The 17,640-nt window shown below is 48.5% G+C and overlaps 1 protein-coding gene across 1 annotated transcript; it reads left to right on the forward strand.

Moving 5' to 3' along the window:
• Window positions 1-458: 458 nt before the first annotated feature.
• GJA5 (gap junction protein alpha 5) lies at window positions 459-17,059 on the forward strand. Its single transcript, XM_081025421.1, has 2 exons — window positions 459-870; window positions 13,960-17,059. Exon 2 carries the CDS (start codon window positions 13,998-14,000, stop codon window positions 15,072-15,074), a length of 1,077 nt encoding a protein of 358 aa, XP_080881547.1. The 5' UTR covers window positions 459-870; window positions 13,960-13,997; the 3' UTR covers window positions 15,075-17,059.
• The last annotated feature ends 581 nt before the right edge of the window (window positions 17,060-17,640 follow it).

Below are 17,640 nucleotides of genomic sequence, written 5' to 3' on the forward strand. Positions count from 1 at the left end.
ACTTTACTAACTGGGTCACCACGATCACGTTACTTGATTTCTCGGAACCTCAGTTTCCTCAAACGTGAACTGTGGAAATGTCTACCTTGTAGAATTGGAAGTTGGGATGATTTAAGAAAAATAAAAATCATATACATATGTCGCCCCTCGCCTAGTACCTGGTACTCTCTTCTTATTGGTGGAGGAGGAGAAAACATGATCCCAAGTGGTGAGGATGCCCCTCCTTGTGCTTTGGGGTTGTCAGGTGACCCCTGGTGTCTATTCTGGGTGCTGGTGGATGTAATTCGTGAGACCGTGTTTCCCACACCAGCTGTGCTCAGCTCACTGACTTGAACACAGCAGAAGTCCCAGGAAGCCCTGCTCCATGATTGACAATAGGAAAAGGATGGGGAAGAGAAATCTCCTGGGTGGTGCCAGTTTTCGCGCCCTGGCCTGAGCACTTCAGGAGGCTCAGCAGAGAGGTGGGCAGGGAAAGCCAGAGGCGGTGGTGCACCACCAGCCAGGGTGAATGCAAGGACTGTGGTCACAGTGACAGCAGGAGGGCAGTGGGGGAGGAGAAGGGCTCTGTCTCCTTCTGGGGAGAACGTGGTGGTGAGGAGAGGCTACAAGGAGGTGGAGGGAAGAAAAGGTTTTAAATGAGCAAAGAGTCTAAGAGGACAAAAGAGAGAGGGGAGGGAGGGACCCAGAGGGAGAAGGGGGTGGAGAGAGAGAGTAGGAAGAAGTGGGAGGAGGGAGAGACAGATACCGATTAAAAAGAGGGTGAAAAAAGAACAACTGACGGGCTCCAGAGCAAGGGACAGTGGGCAGGCAGAGAAGAGGCGGCCAGAGGACGAAGAAGGCAACGGACATTCCAGCGAGGAGGAAGAGAAGGTAAGGGTGGACTTGAACTTTAAGAGATAAAACTACTAGTGCATGGGAAGGAGCCAGAGAGAGCCTGGAATTCCAGGCTGGGTAACAGCAACGCTTTCTCTGTACCTGTGGCTTCATTCCCTAGCCCTCTCCATGTCCCCTGTGATGGTGGTTTGGGTAGATTAAGGAGGCTGATTTATGAAGCCGAGATAAATTACTTACTTGGTTTACAAGGAGCTGTAGAAAGGTGAGTGGAGGGTCCCAGGAGTTAGTCCACCCCTGCAGAGTTGAAGTGCTCTAGGGACATCTTACACGGGGTCCCCAGTCCATTTCCAAGCACTGTTGTTAAGATGGAATTGGCCCTTTAAAAAAACCATCACTGTTTTACGATGCTTCCTCTAGGCTTGGAATCTTTTTTGAAATGCTTTCCGCAACATCTAGGGGAGTGTTTTGATTTTTTTCCCCCTAAGGCATGTTGGATGGTTTAAAAATATTCCCTGCTTAGTTTCCTGCAGAGGATCATGTCCCCGCTGTGCATTGTGAGTAATCTGGCCTGCCACTTGCTGTCCTGTCGGAGGAAAGAGGCTGGTGAGACCCGGAGCCGGAGCCGGGAGAGGTGCCCACTGCAGGTCTCCTTTCCTCCTGGGTGCAGGGCAAAGGCCGCAGGGCACAGGGGTTTGTCAGCTCCTTGCCCTCTCTTCTGAGCATGTGGTGCAAGAACCCAGGCACAGGGGCCGGGAGACCTGAGTTTTGGGGCACTCAGTGCCTAGGTGACCTTGGGCTGGACCCTTCCCCCATCTGGGCCTCAGTTTCCTCATGAGAGATTTGAAGTGGAAGAATCCCTTTGGTTTTATTCAGCAGTAACATTGTACGAGGCTATGATTCCTTAGGCTCCAACGCAACTCAGAATCACTGAAAAAGGGAAGCTTGACACAAGGTTTCTACATCCTTACTGTGCCTTTGTTCAGTTTTTCCTTTTCTGTCGCTGCCAGTATCTCATAACGGAGGGACTCCTGCTTCTTACCCCTCAGCATCTCACAGAGCTGTTTCCTGAACGAGGCTCTGGCTGGTGCACTGGGTCCAACTGGCTCGAGAGAAGGAAGGGCCCTGCGAGGGGCACTGGGTGTGGCATCAGGGGACCTGGGAGAGACCCAGCGGGACTGAACAGAGAAGAGGCCAGGCTAGTGTTTGGAGTTGCAGCACTTCTGCCTGCCTGGTGGGGGGGGGGGCCTCACTGCAGGGGGCACGAGCTGGTATTTAGAGGTGTCCCAGCCGGACTTTTACATCAGCAGGCCAAGCGGCGTCCATCTCTTCCACCCAATGCCCCCAGAGTCCCAACCCAGCCCAGACCCTGATTCACTGCTCTCTAGGGACAGCTCTGAACTTTCCACCTTCCTGCCAGGTTCCCCAGAGCTGCTCAGAGCCTGCTCCCCTGGCTGTCCCTCCAAGCGTTTTCCTCTCTCAGCAGCTGCCAAGGAGCCGTCCCAGTGACCACAGCACACATAGCAGAGACCACCAGGAGGTGTGCCCCCTGGTTTCCAACCGGGTACCCCCTGGGCATCCGCTCACCCAGAGCCATGGAGTAGCAGTCGTGCTGCCCCTGCTTGGCTGCTACCTCGGAGTCCCAGAGGTGGTCCTGCTGGGCTCCGGACACTGGTCCTCGTTCTCGTGTCCCAGCTGCCTCACTTCTGCCCCCCTCCTGGCCCTGGCCTCAAGTCCTAGGCCATTAGAACTGAAGAGGTCTCTCAGATTGCCAGTCACCCTCTCCTTTGACAAAAAATGACAACAAAGCCTAGAAAAGGGAAGTGACTTGTTGGAGATGACATCGGGCGCCAGGGCCAGTTCTGTTGCTCTGCTCACTCCCACCTCCGGCTCTTCCAACTTCCATCCTTGGCTGTGGTTCTGAGACTCTGTCTCTCCCCAAGCCTTCCTGCTTCTTCCACTTAGCATCTCTACAGCCCTGTTTTCTGCCAGTGACCCCCACCAGCCGACCCCGTTCCTCATCATCTCCGCTGGCTGGTGGAGGGCACAAGCAGTGGAAAGTTCTGGGCTCTAGCAGCCAGTGGGGCTGCCAGAGTGCAGCCTGGCCTCGTGGATACTGGCTGATCCCACTTCTGGGCCCAGCCAATTAAAACAGGACAGGGAGCCTGTCTGTTTCAGGACAGCAATTACAAGACCTGCAGTCCTTGGGACCAGTGAGACCCCAGGCCCCGGCTCAGTCCTTTGTCCCAAGGGGATCCCAGCAGCTCTCTGTGGGAACTGGCCTCATCTTAGGCTCAAGGATTGAGCTGAACAAAGGGGAGAGATGCCCATTCTTGCCGGAAAGCTTCAGGACTCCCAGGAAAGACGCTGACTTCCTTTCTGCAGTCAGAAGCTGCTGGTGCCTGGCAAATGACTGCTTGATGCCACTTTGAGAATCAGTTGTTTCTGACATATTAGCAAATTATGGGCAAGAAAACTAGCCTTCAACAATCCATTCACCTTCATAAGGAAAAGGAGTCGGGAGGTCTCAGAACCACAGGTATGAAGTTAGCGCAGAGGGACCTCAGAACTTGTGTTCAGGGCTAGGGCAGAGGGAAAGCCTGGGCATGCAATGTCACATGAGTTAGAATTTCAACTGTGTGACCGTCGGTGACTTATTTACCATCTCTGATCCTCAGTTTCTTTGCCAAAGGGGTTAGTAAATACCTTCCTTGTAAGATTTTATGAGGATGAAATAAAATAACGTATTTCAAATGGTAATCACATACTAAGTGCTCAATGAACAACAGAAAAATAGGGTGAATCCAGGTCACCCTGCCCTTGGCCCAAGTCTCTTTGAATTGCATCTCATTTGATGCAAAGGCCTTTCCACTGTGAATGCTCGCTCTGACATGTAATTCTGAGAAAGTACTGCTGCTGGGTTTCGATGACTGCAGATTTTTTTTCTGGGACTGCTTTTGCCGACCTCTAAGCTGAGAGTCAGAAAATCTCTATTCGCCTCTTGGCTTTGCCACTAACTTGCTATACCGTGACAATTGGGGGCGTCACAAAGTCCCCAGATGTTCTAACTTAGAGCTAGAAGGGCCTAAGCAACTGTCCAGCTCAAGCACTTAGTTTTACACACAAGTGAACTGAGTTTGGTCCTGTCCACAGTCACAAAAAAAGAGCTGGAACCGGAAAGAGCCTCTCTTGTGAGCCTCTTAGTCACAGAAGATTCTAGAATCTTCATTGAACCTGGCATCTTCATGATTCAGAGAGGGCAGATGTGGTTATGGGTCGGGACTCCCCTTCCCCTCAGATCAGGGAGCAGACAACCTCCCATTTCTCTTCCAAGTAGAACCGAGCCAGTTTCAAACCTGCCATTGTGGGCACGCCTTCAGATTGGTGACTAAATTCGAAAGTGTTGCAGCTTCTCAGAAGGAAGGAATCACGTATTTTATAACTTGGGCTGATGGGCGTCATCTCCAGGCTCAAAAGCTTGAATTAAAGAAAAGTTTGGCGGCAGCCTGGACCAATCACAGCAACGAGAGGAGCCTTATCTGAGCAGAGCCCTGCACCTCCCTACCTCTTCACCCCGGTCATTTCTTGCCTAGTGAAATAATTTATAGTTAAATAAAATCCTTCCCATTGCTTGTGTTTTCACCACCTCTGATAGTCCCCCTCTCCTACCTGGTGCCACGCGATGGTCCTCGCCGTGTCACCCTAACCATCCTGCTGCACTTTCAAATTCTGCAGCAAGTTGGATCATATTTGAGAGGAGATTTTATGGGAAGTGTTAGAAAAGAAAAACAAGCTAACATTATTATGTGCGATGTGTCAGATGCTGTTCTAGGTGACTCCACAAATCCACATGTTGTTTAATCTCCATGAATAATCATCCCCTTGTGTTTCAAATGAGGAGGAAACTGAGAGATTAAGTGACTTGCCTAAGGTCACACAACTGGCGCGGGATGGAGGCAGGGTTCGAATCCGCGATTTCTTAGGAACCAAGAGCCCCACCACCTCACTGTTTCTGTTTCCTTTGCTCTTGTTATGATTTGACATCAATGGAACACCAGAGCCCGGCAGTAGACACTGCCGCAGCCAAGAGCACTTACTGGCTAAAAAAGGAAATAACTTTCTATATGTGAATTCTGGCCAAATGGTGGCAGATGCAAAAGTCTGGGAATCCTGACCACTGTGGGCTGAGGGCCCCGAAGTAATCATTAATTCTAGGAATAGCATATGCAAGAGATGGCCAGCCAACAAGCCAGAGGCGAAACGGAAAAACCCTGGGCCTCTTCGGGGGAATGTAGAAAAAGCCCTGTGCGGGGAGTGAAGAGACTGGAGTTTTAGCCACGTGTCTGTCACCAGCTGTCAGTCCTAGGGCCGCCCTGATTTTCTTTCCCTTTTAGAGACACAGAGAGAATGTAGGCTTTGGAGTCAGGTACACTGGTTTCAAGTCCTTTAGGGGGCATTTGCCAGTTGTGTGACTTTGACTTTGTACGAGTGACTTAGCCTCTGAGCCTCCGTTTTCTCATCTGTAAAATGGGATGAGACTGCTTTCCTAGCAGAGTTTAATGCAAGGGTTAGAAAATAGAGCTGTACACAAGAGAAACACTCAACTTAGTGGTATCTATTATTGCTGTTACCTAACTTCCCTGGATCCTCGTCTTCATCTTGTAGAAAAATAAGGAGTTGTGTTTGATTCATCTCTGGATTCCTTTCAGCTTTACTGTGCTACGAATCTATGACAAGATGGTGGAACTAATAAGGAAATGTAAACATTTCATAAATATAATTTTCATTAGTACCTGCATAGGTGCGAATCAACCCCCTTGGGATAATTACTAAAGACCTCCCAATAGTTCCTTGTAATTGAAAATCTCCATTTGCCACCCCCTCCCAGCCACTCCTTATAAATATTTCTCCTGTCAACATGTAAAGAAGAAAAATGACTTACCCTAGCATAATTCTCTTTCTCCACTTTGCCTGCTCCTTTTTACTTCCTTGGCTTTGAGACAACTGTCTGCCTGCCCACAGGGTGTCTCTGAATGGATCACCCTGTCCTTGTCAGGATAAAACAATTACATTGAAAGAAAAGTTAATGATCTGCCATTGGCTGGAGTGGGAGGAAAACGAAAGTGATACTTTGTCTCAGCCATCTGTCTCTTTCTCCTCCTCTCTCACTCATCTCTACCTCCATCTCCCCTCTACAGTGATCAAGGTTCAGGGGTGCAGGCCCCCATTGGACTTCTAATTCTGAGACAGTTGCCCATACTGCCGAATTCAATCGCTGTAGCTGTATCAGACATTTGGTTGTCTTCCCTGAGGCTGGAGTGGGTTCCCCAACCCTAAGTCAGGGAAAGAAAGTAAACTCGAAATGGAGGCATGACCCCAACCATTTACAAACCAACTCCCTGTTCTAACAGTTACCTCCAAACACCCACATGGCAGTCATCTTAGGTAAGAGTGGTGGGACTTTGACTGGTAAGAATTTTCTAGAAAGGGACTTCCGGCGATTTAGGGAGTCTAGCACCGTTGTTGAGACGGACACCATTGCCAGACTGCCAGACAAGTCAAGAGCTGGGTTTGAAGCCAACTCCACCACTCACTAGCACTGTGAGCTTAAATCACCCTCTCTGAGCCCTGGAAAAAGGGGATGGGGACAGTCCCCTACTTCCTCAGGCCGTTGTGAGAATCAAATGAGAAAATATATGGAAAGAAGCTTGCAGAGTGCCTGGCACATGGAAGACGCTCAGTAAGTGCTAGCTTATTTTATTATTACTACGATCACCAAGATTCAAATTCTCTCTTTGTGTGACGCCGGGTGAACTAGAAAATGGAGCTGGGAATCTCCAAGTCTAACAAAGGTTACTGAGGTAGCTGAACTCACGTCCACTTTCTCATGTAATTCTCCCTATGGATCCATTTTAGGGAGAAACTACTGGGGTGAGGGGACATCTGAAAGATGTACACTAGCGAATAAGGTACGGAAGAGTTCTGAGATGACGGCCACACTTGGCGTTTGACTCGATAATGCCACCTGTGATGTCTGCCATGGCTCAGGAGTTCCATAAACACTTTCTGACCTGAGCTGCACGGACACGACACTGTGGCTAAGGCGTCCTTTGAGGGACGACCTTTGGGTCTTATTATAACAGAATTCTCTGAATTGGGAAGCAAGGCAGCCCTCCTCCCCCACCACATTCCACTGTATGGTGAGCAGAAGGACAGACAGTGTGGGGCCAGGGGTTGTTATTATTACTGTGAATAACGACCTTTGTTGAGAACCAGAGCTCTGTTCGATCCTGTCCAGAACATGTGTCATTGTCCAGAATTAGACTCAGACTCTGCAGAGTGGTCTTCTAATCTAATTTTGACAAACTGGGGTGAGCTCCCCAGTGCTCTGGGGGAGGGGGCGGAGGACTAGTCCTTGCCGGTGGAGTCTCTGCTCTGGACACATCCAGTCCTGATGAGCCAGGTGGAGGGCTCTCTCATGGGCAGAAAGAAGGCTCAGTGGTTTTTGTCTCCCTGGTATCCTGGCCACCATGGTTATCATGCAGGTGCCCCTGGGCTACCTTCTCAGGGACGCCCATCTGCTGTCATGAGGTGTCCTGAGTGAGCCAAATGCTGTCATTCATCACTGTTGTCATTCTCTCAAAGTAAATGAATCAACTACCAGGTGTAAGGCACAATATTAAACACTAAGGGGGAAGAAGCGTCGAGGAGATTTCACAGAAAGGATACAATCCTGAACGCTTGTCTTCAAGGAGCTCAGGGTTGACTTGGACAAATAATATACAGCCAGTAGAGCAAATAATTCACTTTGTGAAACTTAACTGAATTATTCTTTTCCATAATCCCCTCAGCACCCCTACTCAGAGCTGGTCACCTCAAGGAAACATCATAAACATTTGCTTGATTGCATAAAAGCTGACCCCCAGGTCTTATCACTAAATGGCAGTCATGTCTCCAATCACTCACTGCCTCAGGGTGGGCAGGAGCTTTTGACGGTCCAAAGGGGATGACGTAAGAATTAATGGGCTCCACCCTTGGAGGGAGATGGGGGAAGCTTTCTGGTGTGCACCAGACTTGATCAGAAACTTGGGTGAAACCCTGGATCTGTCCCTATTCGTCTTTGGTTCTTTGAACAAGTCTCCTATCTTTTCTATCTGTCTCTCACTCTGCAAAACAGGCAATAACCAGCAGCCCACAAAGTGGTCACGAGGCTTCATCCTTTCAACAATAAAAATTGACTGTCTATGTGTCTTTTTTTTTAATTTATTGGGGTGACAATTGTTAATGAAATTACATAATTTCAGGTATACAATTCTGTATTACATCATCTATAAATCCCATTGTGTGTTCACCACCCAGAGTCAGTTCTCCTTCCATCACCATATATTTGATCCCCCCTTACCCTCATCTCCCACCCCCCACCCCCTTACCCTCTGGTAACCACTAAACTATTGTCTGTGTCTATGAGTTTTTGTTTCTCATTAGTTTGTCTTGTTCTTTTGTTGTTTTTGGTTTATATACCACATATCAGTGAAATCATATGGTTCTCTGCTTTTTCTGTCTGACTTATTTCGCTTAACATTATACTCTGAAGATCCATCCATGTTGTCACAAATGTTCCTATGTCATCTTTTATTACCGCTGAATAGTATTCCATTGTGCATATATACCACAACTTCTTTATCCATTCATCTATCGAAGGACATTTTGGTTGTTTCCACGTCTTGGCCACCATGAACAAAGCTGCAATGAACATTGGAGCACACGTGTCTTTATGGATAAATGTTTTCAGATTTTTTGGGTAGATACCCAGGAGAGCGATTGCTGGGTCATATGGTAATTCTATTCGTAATTTCTTGAGGAACCTCCACACTGCCTTCCATAGCGGCTGCACCAGTCTGCATTCCCACCAACAGTGTATGAGAGTTCCTTTTTCTCCACAGCCTCTCCAACACTTGTTACTATTTGTTTTGTTGATGAAAGCCATTCTGACTGGGGTGAGGTGATATCTCATTGTGGTTTTCATTTGCATTTCTCTGATGATTAGTGATGTCGAGCATATTTTCATGTTTATTTGCCATTTGTATGTCCTCTTTGGAGAAATGTCTCTTCAGGTCCTCTGCCCATTTTTCAATTGGGTTGTTTGTTTTTTTGTTGTTGAGTTTCATGGGTTCCTTGTAAAGTTTTATTTTTTAATCACTGGACTTAAGAAAGAAGATACAAGCCTCCCTAGGATCACTCTGCAAATTTACCACTACACCATACAGTTTTTTTCAATCATTAAGAAAGCATTTATTATGTACCTAATGAGAGAACCCTAATGGAATAAGAATACAAAGTAGAAGACAGGGGCTTTGGACTTTAAGAAGTCTACTGCCCATTTGAGGGCAAAAGCTGTTAAATCCTTGAGGGCACGATTCATGCCCAATTTTAGTAATTCAACAGCAATCACTGAGGGCCAAACATGCGGCAGGCCTGGTACCTCTTTGGTATTATTTTCCAGTACCCAGAACAGTGGTGGGCACATAGCAGGGACTCAAAAAATTACTTGTGGGTTGGCTGATAAACAAGAACCTTTTGGAGAACACATGTAAGGCAGCATATAACCAAGTATGTACCCTACGTGCTGCATGGTAATTTAGGGTCTTTAGATTCCAGAAGATGTCAAAGAGGGCTGAGGTCTTGAGAAGACTTCTCCATGGTCTACTTAGATTTGTGGGGTCAGAGGAAGACGTCTTGCCTATGAGTTTATGTTTGGGTTGCTCTAAATCAGTTTTCTTTGGAAACACTAGCTACATAGGGAGGTAACAATGCCCACGTAAGAAGGAGCATGGGGTGGGGAACGTAGATACTGGAATTTTATTTCTAGCCATAACATGAAGTAACGCTATAAAATGATTCATGTCATGCCACACAAATGCCTTCCTTTGGCCCTTTCCCTCTTATCCAAGCAGCATATCCTGTTCCCTGGTGCGTCCTCCCAAATGTTTGCTTTGTCCCGGGATATGACACATCAAAAGAGGTTGTTGAAGAAACTTCAGAGTTGGGATGCGCTTGTTCAAGTTCTAGGGACCCTGGCTTTTTGCCTTGGGGACTTCAGAACTTGTATCAGTTGCAAAGGGGCTGCAGAATTCAATTATCCAGGGCTCTTTGGAAGGCCCTGATCTAATGAGGCCCTCCCCAGGTCCCTACGCCAGAGTCAGCCTCCTGCCATATGTTCTCATAATGCCCTGTATTTCCTTAATGTTAACACATCAAGCTTTACTGCAATTATGCATTTACTCTCTCCCCTTAATGAAGGGGAATAAAGGTGGTTGAGCTCGGTAAAGGCAGGGACTCCTTGATTGTCTTTTTAACTACTGTACCTTCAGTGCTTTGCGTGATGCTTAGCACCTGGTGACCACTCGATAAACTTTATTAAATGAATGAAAGAAAGGAAAGAAGAACACTGTAAGCAGAGACCATGAGGAGCCAAAATAAAAAGGTGAGACGTTGTGGGCCATGTACAGTATATGTGTGTAGCTTTAAGTATGAAGTATGCAGTGTTGAGTATGTGAGGGGAACAAGGGAGAAAAGGTAGAGTGAGGCAGTGCTGTGGAAGGTCTCAAGTGCAAGTTCGAGTTTGGACTTGGTAAGAGGTAGGATACCAGTGAAACCTGAAGCTAAAGCAGTAAGATATATTACCATTGTATTTGATAGAATCTATTCATGGCACGGGCAGTTTCCTTTGCCCCTCCTAACACTCTTCCTGCCAAGAAGTGGATAATAAATAATCTACAAAGCATTTAAATGCTGTACACCCAGTAAATTCCGTGAGGATCTAGTCTACAAGTTTCTTTGGCTAAGGTTGGGGGCCAGTGTAGCTGGGAAACTGACTTCATATCCCAAACTGAGCAGCTCCTACGTGGTAGCAATTTTAAGTTTCTGTGACCTTGCGTGAGTCATCCAGGAAGTCACAAGTGAGAGGTCCTTTACCCTTTGTGCCTGCAAAGCCCCACGGGTCTGCCCCACCCCCACCCATCCTCAGCTCGGTTCTCTTGTTCCCTCCAGACGAGGAGTGCTTTCCAGTACTGTCTTTCTGATGTTCCATGATGTTCCTTTCTGTATTTGTGCTTTACTTTTTCCAGGTGGGATTTCTGGGACCACATGTGAGGGACTCAGCTGCGAAGCCTCTTGGCAGACCAAACCAAAGCATCCCATTCTTTGCCTGAAACTGTTTTTAGACTTCCTTGCGGGACTTGCAAGGAATAAGTGACAGAGTCAGAAGATCAAGGGAAAAGTCTTCAGGGATTGAGAAGAGTTGGAAAACTTGCCCCAAATCCTGCAAGAATATGACACTTGTTTCTTTTTTCTTCTCATTTCCTTTTTATTTCCACTTCTGTTTTCCTCTCACTTTCTCCCCTTCCTGCTTTTCTGTCTGTTTCTCTCTTCTCTTTTGTAATGCACCTCTCTCTACTTTCTACTTCCATTCTCTCTCCTCCAATTCTTGTCCTTCCCGACCCCTTACCTTGCAAGTAATGGCTGCCTTTTATTCAGTTCTTATGCTGAGCACTGTACCAAGTGCTTTCTATGTGTCTCCTCAAAACACTCTGTAAGCTAAATAATAGTATCCCCATTTTGCAGATGAGAACATTGAGACACAGATCCAGTAACTTCTCCAAGCTCAGCACACATTAACAGGCATTTGAACTCCACTGAGCTAAATCCTAAGCCATCTTCTGTTAACCTTTACATGGTCTCTTTTTCTCCATTTCCAACTCCCCCTTGTCTTTTCCTTCTTTCGTCTCCTCTCTCCTTCGCTCAGACACTGACCACACCCTGTCCCCGCACGTGTGTGGCTGATTGTGAGGGTGCTGAACGCTGTGCATGTGCCCAGAAGAGATGACAGACCATTCAAACTCTTATCTAATCAACCATTTTCCTCTTGAGCAAACGCTCCACATTTTTCCACATTTGGAGGCTAAGGGAGGGGACCCTTCACCACTTTTGGAAAAGGGCAGATGTCTGATCACAAACCAGAGGAAAGGCCTCAAGACCTAGCTGGGTTTTTGATATGAAGGGGAACAGAGATAAGGCCCTTTCCGCTCGCTCGTGGACTCTGCCACTGCAAGTTACTCTGCATACTCTGGGGCGTGGGGGGCTGGGGGAACACAGGCCAGGAGGCTGGTCTTTGTCAAGGTATCCACTCGGAAGCCAAAGAAGCCTGGACCATGAAATGTGCCCCTCCCCCCCACCCCCCACCCTGTCCTTCCTCACACGAATGAAGAATGTTTGGATAGGAACTGGGGGTACACTGGCAACAAAGACGTCAAGGTCAAGGTTTGAACTTGGCAGTCTCTAAGGTTCCATCACAATCTGAGGTTTTATGATTCTAAGAAGGGAGCATTTATGTTTGGTTCCCTCCTACTTTTTGTTTTTCATTCTGTTGATTAAGAGTAAAGGCTTAAACCATAAGGACACCTTTGCTCATCAAGGAGGAATTCTGGAGGTTGGAGATTCAAGAGTTTCAGAGGCCTCAGGGCATTTCCGAGATTCTCTGGGCAGTTGAGACATCTTGGCTCACACAACCCTGTCCACTGAGGTTAGGTTAGGGAGGATTTCAGGTGAGAGGATGGAAAAACCTTTCCTAGAGCACTCCCTCCCCGTTGGACTCTCCTGGTACCTCACCGACGAGAACTAACTACAGTGGAGACTGAGAGCGTGACATGTGGCCTCTCACTCTGCAAATGGGACCCAGGCAAGGACTACAGAATTGGTTTGCCACTGGGTGGGAAACACCAGTGCTGCCACCCGCCTCGTTCCCTCGACTAAGATGTAACAAGCACCCACTCTGCGCCGGGCTCTGGGCCAGGTGATAATACAAAGGAAAGACCATCCCTGTTCTGCAGGAGCCCTTACAGGAAGAACACAGACGGACAGAGCATTACTACACAAGATGGCAGTGGTAGGAGAAGAGTGAGTGTTCCCAGTGCCACCACTGGAGCTGAAACAGGAGCTTGAGGGAGCAGAGAGGGCCTGGAAGAAGCAACGACTGGGTTGATTTTGAAGGATAAATGGGATTCAGCTAGGGGTGCGGGGGCACGTAGGAGGTGGTTGGGGGGAGGGCATTTGGGAATCTCCCAGGATTTAGCCTGGATAAAGGAAACTATTGGGGACAGGCAGGAAATGAGGCTGAAGGAGAAGGCAAGGCCCTGCTGAGGGCAGGTTCTGTGTGGGACCTAGAGGTTTGGGGCATTTATTCTGGACGTGAGGGTGAACAGGTTTGTGTGGATGCCTTCTGTATACACGCAGGAGGACAGGCCGAGCTGTACAGTTGATGGCTGCACTGCACTGAGGGGTAGCAGATTGGCACTGCCTGCAGCTTACCAGTGGGTAAACCTGGGCATGCATCTGTGGTACCTTTTGCTGGTGTGACTGAGACTTTTTGTTCGCCACCTCCCAATAAGCTGGCCCAAGCTGGCTGGTTCTCACTGTTTAAGGAGGCTCCCTGAGGGGCCAAATTCGCCACTCACTCTTTCCTCTTTCATCTAATTCTGCCCTCTGGAGCCATAAAAATGTATTCTCCCACCTAACAGCCATGCAAACACATGGAACATGTCTGGTATGATTTTCAGCATATCACATACCTCTCTCATTTAATTTTCAAAATCCTCTGGTGTAGCTATTCCCATCCTCATTTTGCAGACAAAGAAACAGACTCAGGGAGGTAAACGCCCAAGCGTCCCATTTGTAGACTCCAGTGCAGTGTTTCTCCAGGTGTGTGGTTCTCGGCCTGCCTGCATCAGAATCACCTGGGCTGCTTGTAGCAAATCCAGGTTCGGGGTTGGGCGGCATCCACACCTCCTGAAGTAGAATCTCTGGGGTGGGGGTAGGAGCACAGAATCCACATTGTAACACGCATCTCCGTTCATTTCTGGATTCATTGATGTGTACTCTGCTCTCATCTTGCTCACGTGACCACTTTGAATCTTCTCTTTCTTTTTATTTTTTTTCCTGGGGGGGGGAACAAGAGGCTTTTAAGGTGAATGTGACTCCTTCGTTGCACATTGGTAGGAACCAGTGGAATCCCACAGCAGGACCGGCTCTTCCGGATTTTTGCAATAGCATCTTTCTCTGTCTGTCCCCTAGGTGCGGAAGCCTTGGCGTCTGTCCTCTGCTGAGCCACGATGGGTGACTGGAGCTTCCTGGGAGAGTTCCTAGAGGAAGTCCACAAGCACTCCACCGTGATCGGCAAGGTCTGGCTCACCGTGCTTTTCATCTTCCGCATGCTGGTCCTGGGCACGGCTGCCGAGTCTTCCTGGGGGGACGAGCAGGCCGATTTCCAGTGTGACACGATGCAGCCGGGCTGCGAGAACGTGTGCTACGACCAGGCCTTCCCCATCTCCCACATTCGCTACTGGGTGCTGCAGATCATCTTCGTGTCCACGCCGTCGCTCCTGTACATGGGCCACGCCATGCACACGGTGCGCATGCAGGAGAAGCGGAAACTACGCGAGGCCGAGAAGGCCAAAGAGGTCCGGGGCGCTGGCTCTTACGAGTACCCCGTGGCCGAGAAGACAGAGCTGTCCTGCTGGGAGGAAGTGAACGGAAAGATCGTCCTCCAGGGCACTCTGCTCAACACCTACGTCTGCAGTATCCTGATCCGCACCACCATGGAGGTGGCCTTCATTGTGGGCCAGTACCTTCTCTACGGGATCTTCCTGGATACCCTGCACGTGTGCCGCAGGAGTCCCTGTCCCCACCCGGTCAACTGTTACGTATCCCGGCCCACGGAAAAGAATGTCTTCATTGTCTTCATGCTGGCTGTGGCCGGTCTGTCCCTCATCCTCAGTCTGGCTGAACTCTACCACCTGGGCTGGAAGAAGTTCAGACAGCGATTTGCCAAGTCACGGCAGGGCCTGTCTGAGTGCCAGCTTCCCGGTCCCTCGGCGGGCATTGCCCAGAGCTGCACTCCACCGCCTGACTTCAGTCAGTGCCTGGAAAATGGCCCCGGGGGGAAATTCTTCAATCCTTTCAGTAACAAGATGGCCTCCCAGCAGAACACGGACAACCTGGCCACTGAGCAGGTGCGAGGCCAGGAGCAGATTCCTGGGGACGGTTTCATTCACATCCGTTATGCCCAGAAGCCTGAGGTACCCAATGGAGTCTCCCCAGGTCACCGCCTCCCCCATGGCTACCAGAGCGACAAGCGTCGTCTCAGCAAGGCGAGCAGCAAGGCCAGATCAGATGATCTGTCAGTGTGACCCTCCAGTGTGGGTCACACTGGAACGAGGACCAGGTGGGAACAAAGGAGGCTCAGAGAGGGAAGATGTATCGCTCCTGACTCCATCACTCACATTCTCATCACTGCTCTGCTCCTTTCGGGCCCCAGGTCTCAATGGCATTGCTCATTTATTCCAGAAGGTATGACTCGGGCTCTGAGCGTTCAGTCAGAGACATGGTGACCCAGTCTGGATGCTGTCCTTGGCTCATGCCCTACCCAGTATACTCAGCGAAGCCTTTCAGATTCCTCACTGAGCAGGGCAAAGGAAGGCAATCATGGCAGATCTGGCCAGGGAGGGATAGGACAATTCTTAACATCCCAGCCACACACCGGCTGGGTTCTCCGAGTCCCTATGGCTTCCTTGACCTGATTACCCTTCCTCCAGCCAGGAAGAACCCAAAGTCCCCAGCCGATAAAGAGCATGAATCAAGGAACCTTCATTAGATGTGCTCTTGGGCCAAGCCTTGGAGTGGTGGTGAGGTCTCCTTGGACTGCCCTTGGCGGCCCTTCCCTCTACACAGCCTTACTTATACAGAGGTCCTTGGAACTTGACCAGCAGCCTCAACTTTACAAGTGCCTTGGTATATACGTCTGGCAAAGGTCCCACCTTGTCCATGTTGCAGCCTTTCCTTCTGCCAGGGTGTACACCCCGCCCAGGGGGCGCGAGCACTCCTAGGGTCACTGTGCACAGACTCCACTGGAATTCCTGCCACCACCTGTCATCCTGCAGCTCTTTTACAGTTCATCCCGGTGATAGAAACCATCCCTTCCCTTCCTCCCTTGGCTGTTCACCCAGTGCTCCCCTAAAGACCTTATCGACCGGAATGCCCAAGAAGCCGTCGTCCTCTCTCAGATCCTGACCAGATCACCAGCCACAGAGACCAGTGGAATTTCCCCAGGTCTTTATTAAAACAAAAAGGACATTGTGTTTCTCATATTCCCCTTGGGGAAAAAAATAATTCTGCTGTGAAGATGAAAATTAAAAAGGAGAGAAAATACTGGAAATTGACTTTTCCCTCCTATTTATTTCCCCTGCTGACTGTCACCTTGGAGTGCCAAGAAGAGGTGTGATGACAGCTATGGAGGCCCTCAGATCTCTCTCTCCCTAGAGGATTTAGCGGGGGCGTGGAAGCATGGGGGAATCTCCAGCTCTTTTGGCAGGGTTCTCGTTTAAGAGCAGAGATTCTTGTGTCTCCCTGGTGCTCCAAGGAGACTGCCAGGTGGAGACTGCAGAAAAACCCTGCCTTCCTCAGGCACTGGCCTGGTTTCTCTATTCAGTCCAGTCATCATGGGTTGCCATTTTGGATGAAAGTAAAGGGTGCTCAGAATTGGACACTGAGACATAGAGAGAGATGGTTACTTTTTAAAGTGTGTGTGTGTGTGTGTGTGTGTGTGTGTGTACCCGCTGACAGGGCGGATGAAGGGGAGGGGAGACCTGAAATAAGGAAAGGAAACCTTAGAGAAACTTGTGTCATTCTATCCTCCCCTCCGGATGCCTTGCGGAGGAGCTGAGCTTCCCTGTTTTCAGTGTCATCTATCTAAACGGGTAGGCTTTCGGGGTTGGGACAGAGGAGGGTGAAGGATCAGAAGGAGGTTGAACCTTTGCCCCACCTGTCCATCTTCTGGCTCCTCGTCTGATAGTTGGATATTATTGATAGGTGGAGAGAAGGATGAAGGTAGAGAGGTGGAGGGAACTGATTGGAATGTTATTGAGGAAGAATGACTGGTCATCCCAGGTCCCTGGAGCGGACATCGTTTTATTTATAGTGTGGCCCTGGCATGAAGATCTCTCCAAAACGAAACGAAAAAGACTCTCCATCTCTGAAATGTGTTTGTTTTATGAAATGAGTGTTCTTGAGTTAGAAATTCTATGAGATCAGTTTTTGATGATGGGGCTTTCAGGAAGGAAAAAGGAAAATTATGTGCAGTTTGTCTTAATAAAGTCTGGCCTTACCTCTAACTCTCCTTGTGTCCCTTTCATGCTGTGAGTACCAGAGAAAGATGGCAGACTTGGTGGGGGAGGGAAGCTTGGACCCCACCCATTAGCCAGTCAGTAAGACAAAGAGCTTTGGAGTCAGACAGGCAAGGTTTAAAATCCCAGCTGCTGATTTACAGCTAGCTGGACTCCAGCAAGCTACTTAATCTCTGAGTCTTAGTTTCCCCATGTGTAAATTGAACCTAGTAATATCTACCTCAAGGGGTGTTAAAGGACAGACTGTTTATCAAGAATTCAGCAGAGTGTCTGGAAAATAATAGTCTGTCATTAAATGGTAATTGTTATTGTTGCTATTATTATCTTTATTATTTTGTTATTATGTTGAATATATAGTATTTGAAAACCTGGTATGTTGAGAGATAATTCTGGAACTTCCCTTTGTGGAGCTCACAATCTACTTAAGGTGATCAAATAACTCACACAGAGGAAACAATTAGAATAGAATTAAATGGAAATTCACTTATTATCAATTCTAAGAACCATAAGGCTCCAAGAAATGATACATATGAAAAAAACTACATAGAAGAGGAGAGACCTTACCTGGGCCCTA

The sequence above is a fragment of the Rhinolophus hipposideros genome, assembly GCF_964194185.1.
Source record: "Rhinolophus hipposideros genome assembly, chromosome: 19".
Classification (NCBI taxonomy): Eukaryota; Metazoa; Chordata; class Mammalia; order Chiroptera; family Rhinolophidae; genus Rhinolophus; species Rhinolophus hipposideros.

Bases quoted from the DNA above. Each gene is read 5' to 3' on its own strand.
- GJA5 (XM_081025421.1), top strand. From the start codon at position 13,998: ATGGGTGACTGGAGCTTCCTGGGAGAGTTCCTAGAGGAAGTCCACAAG.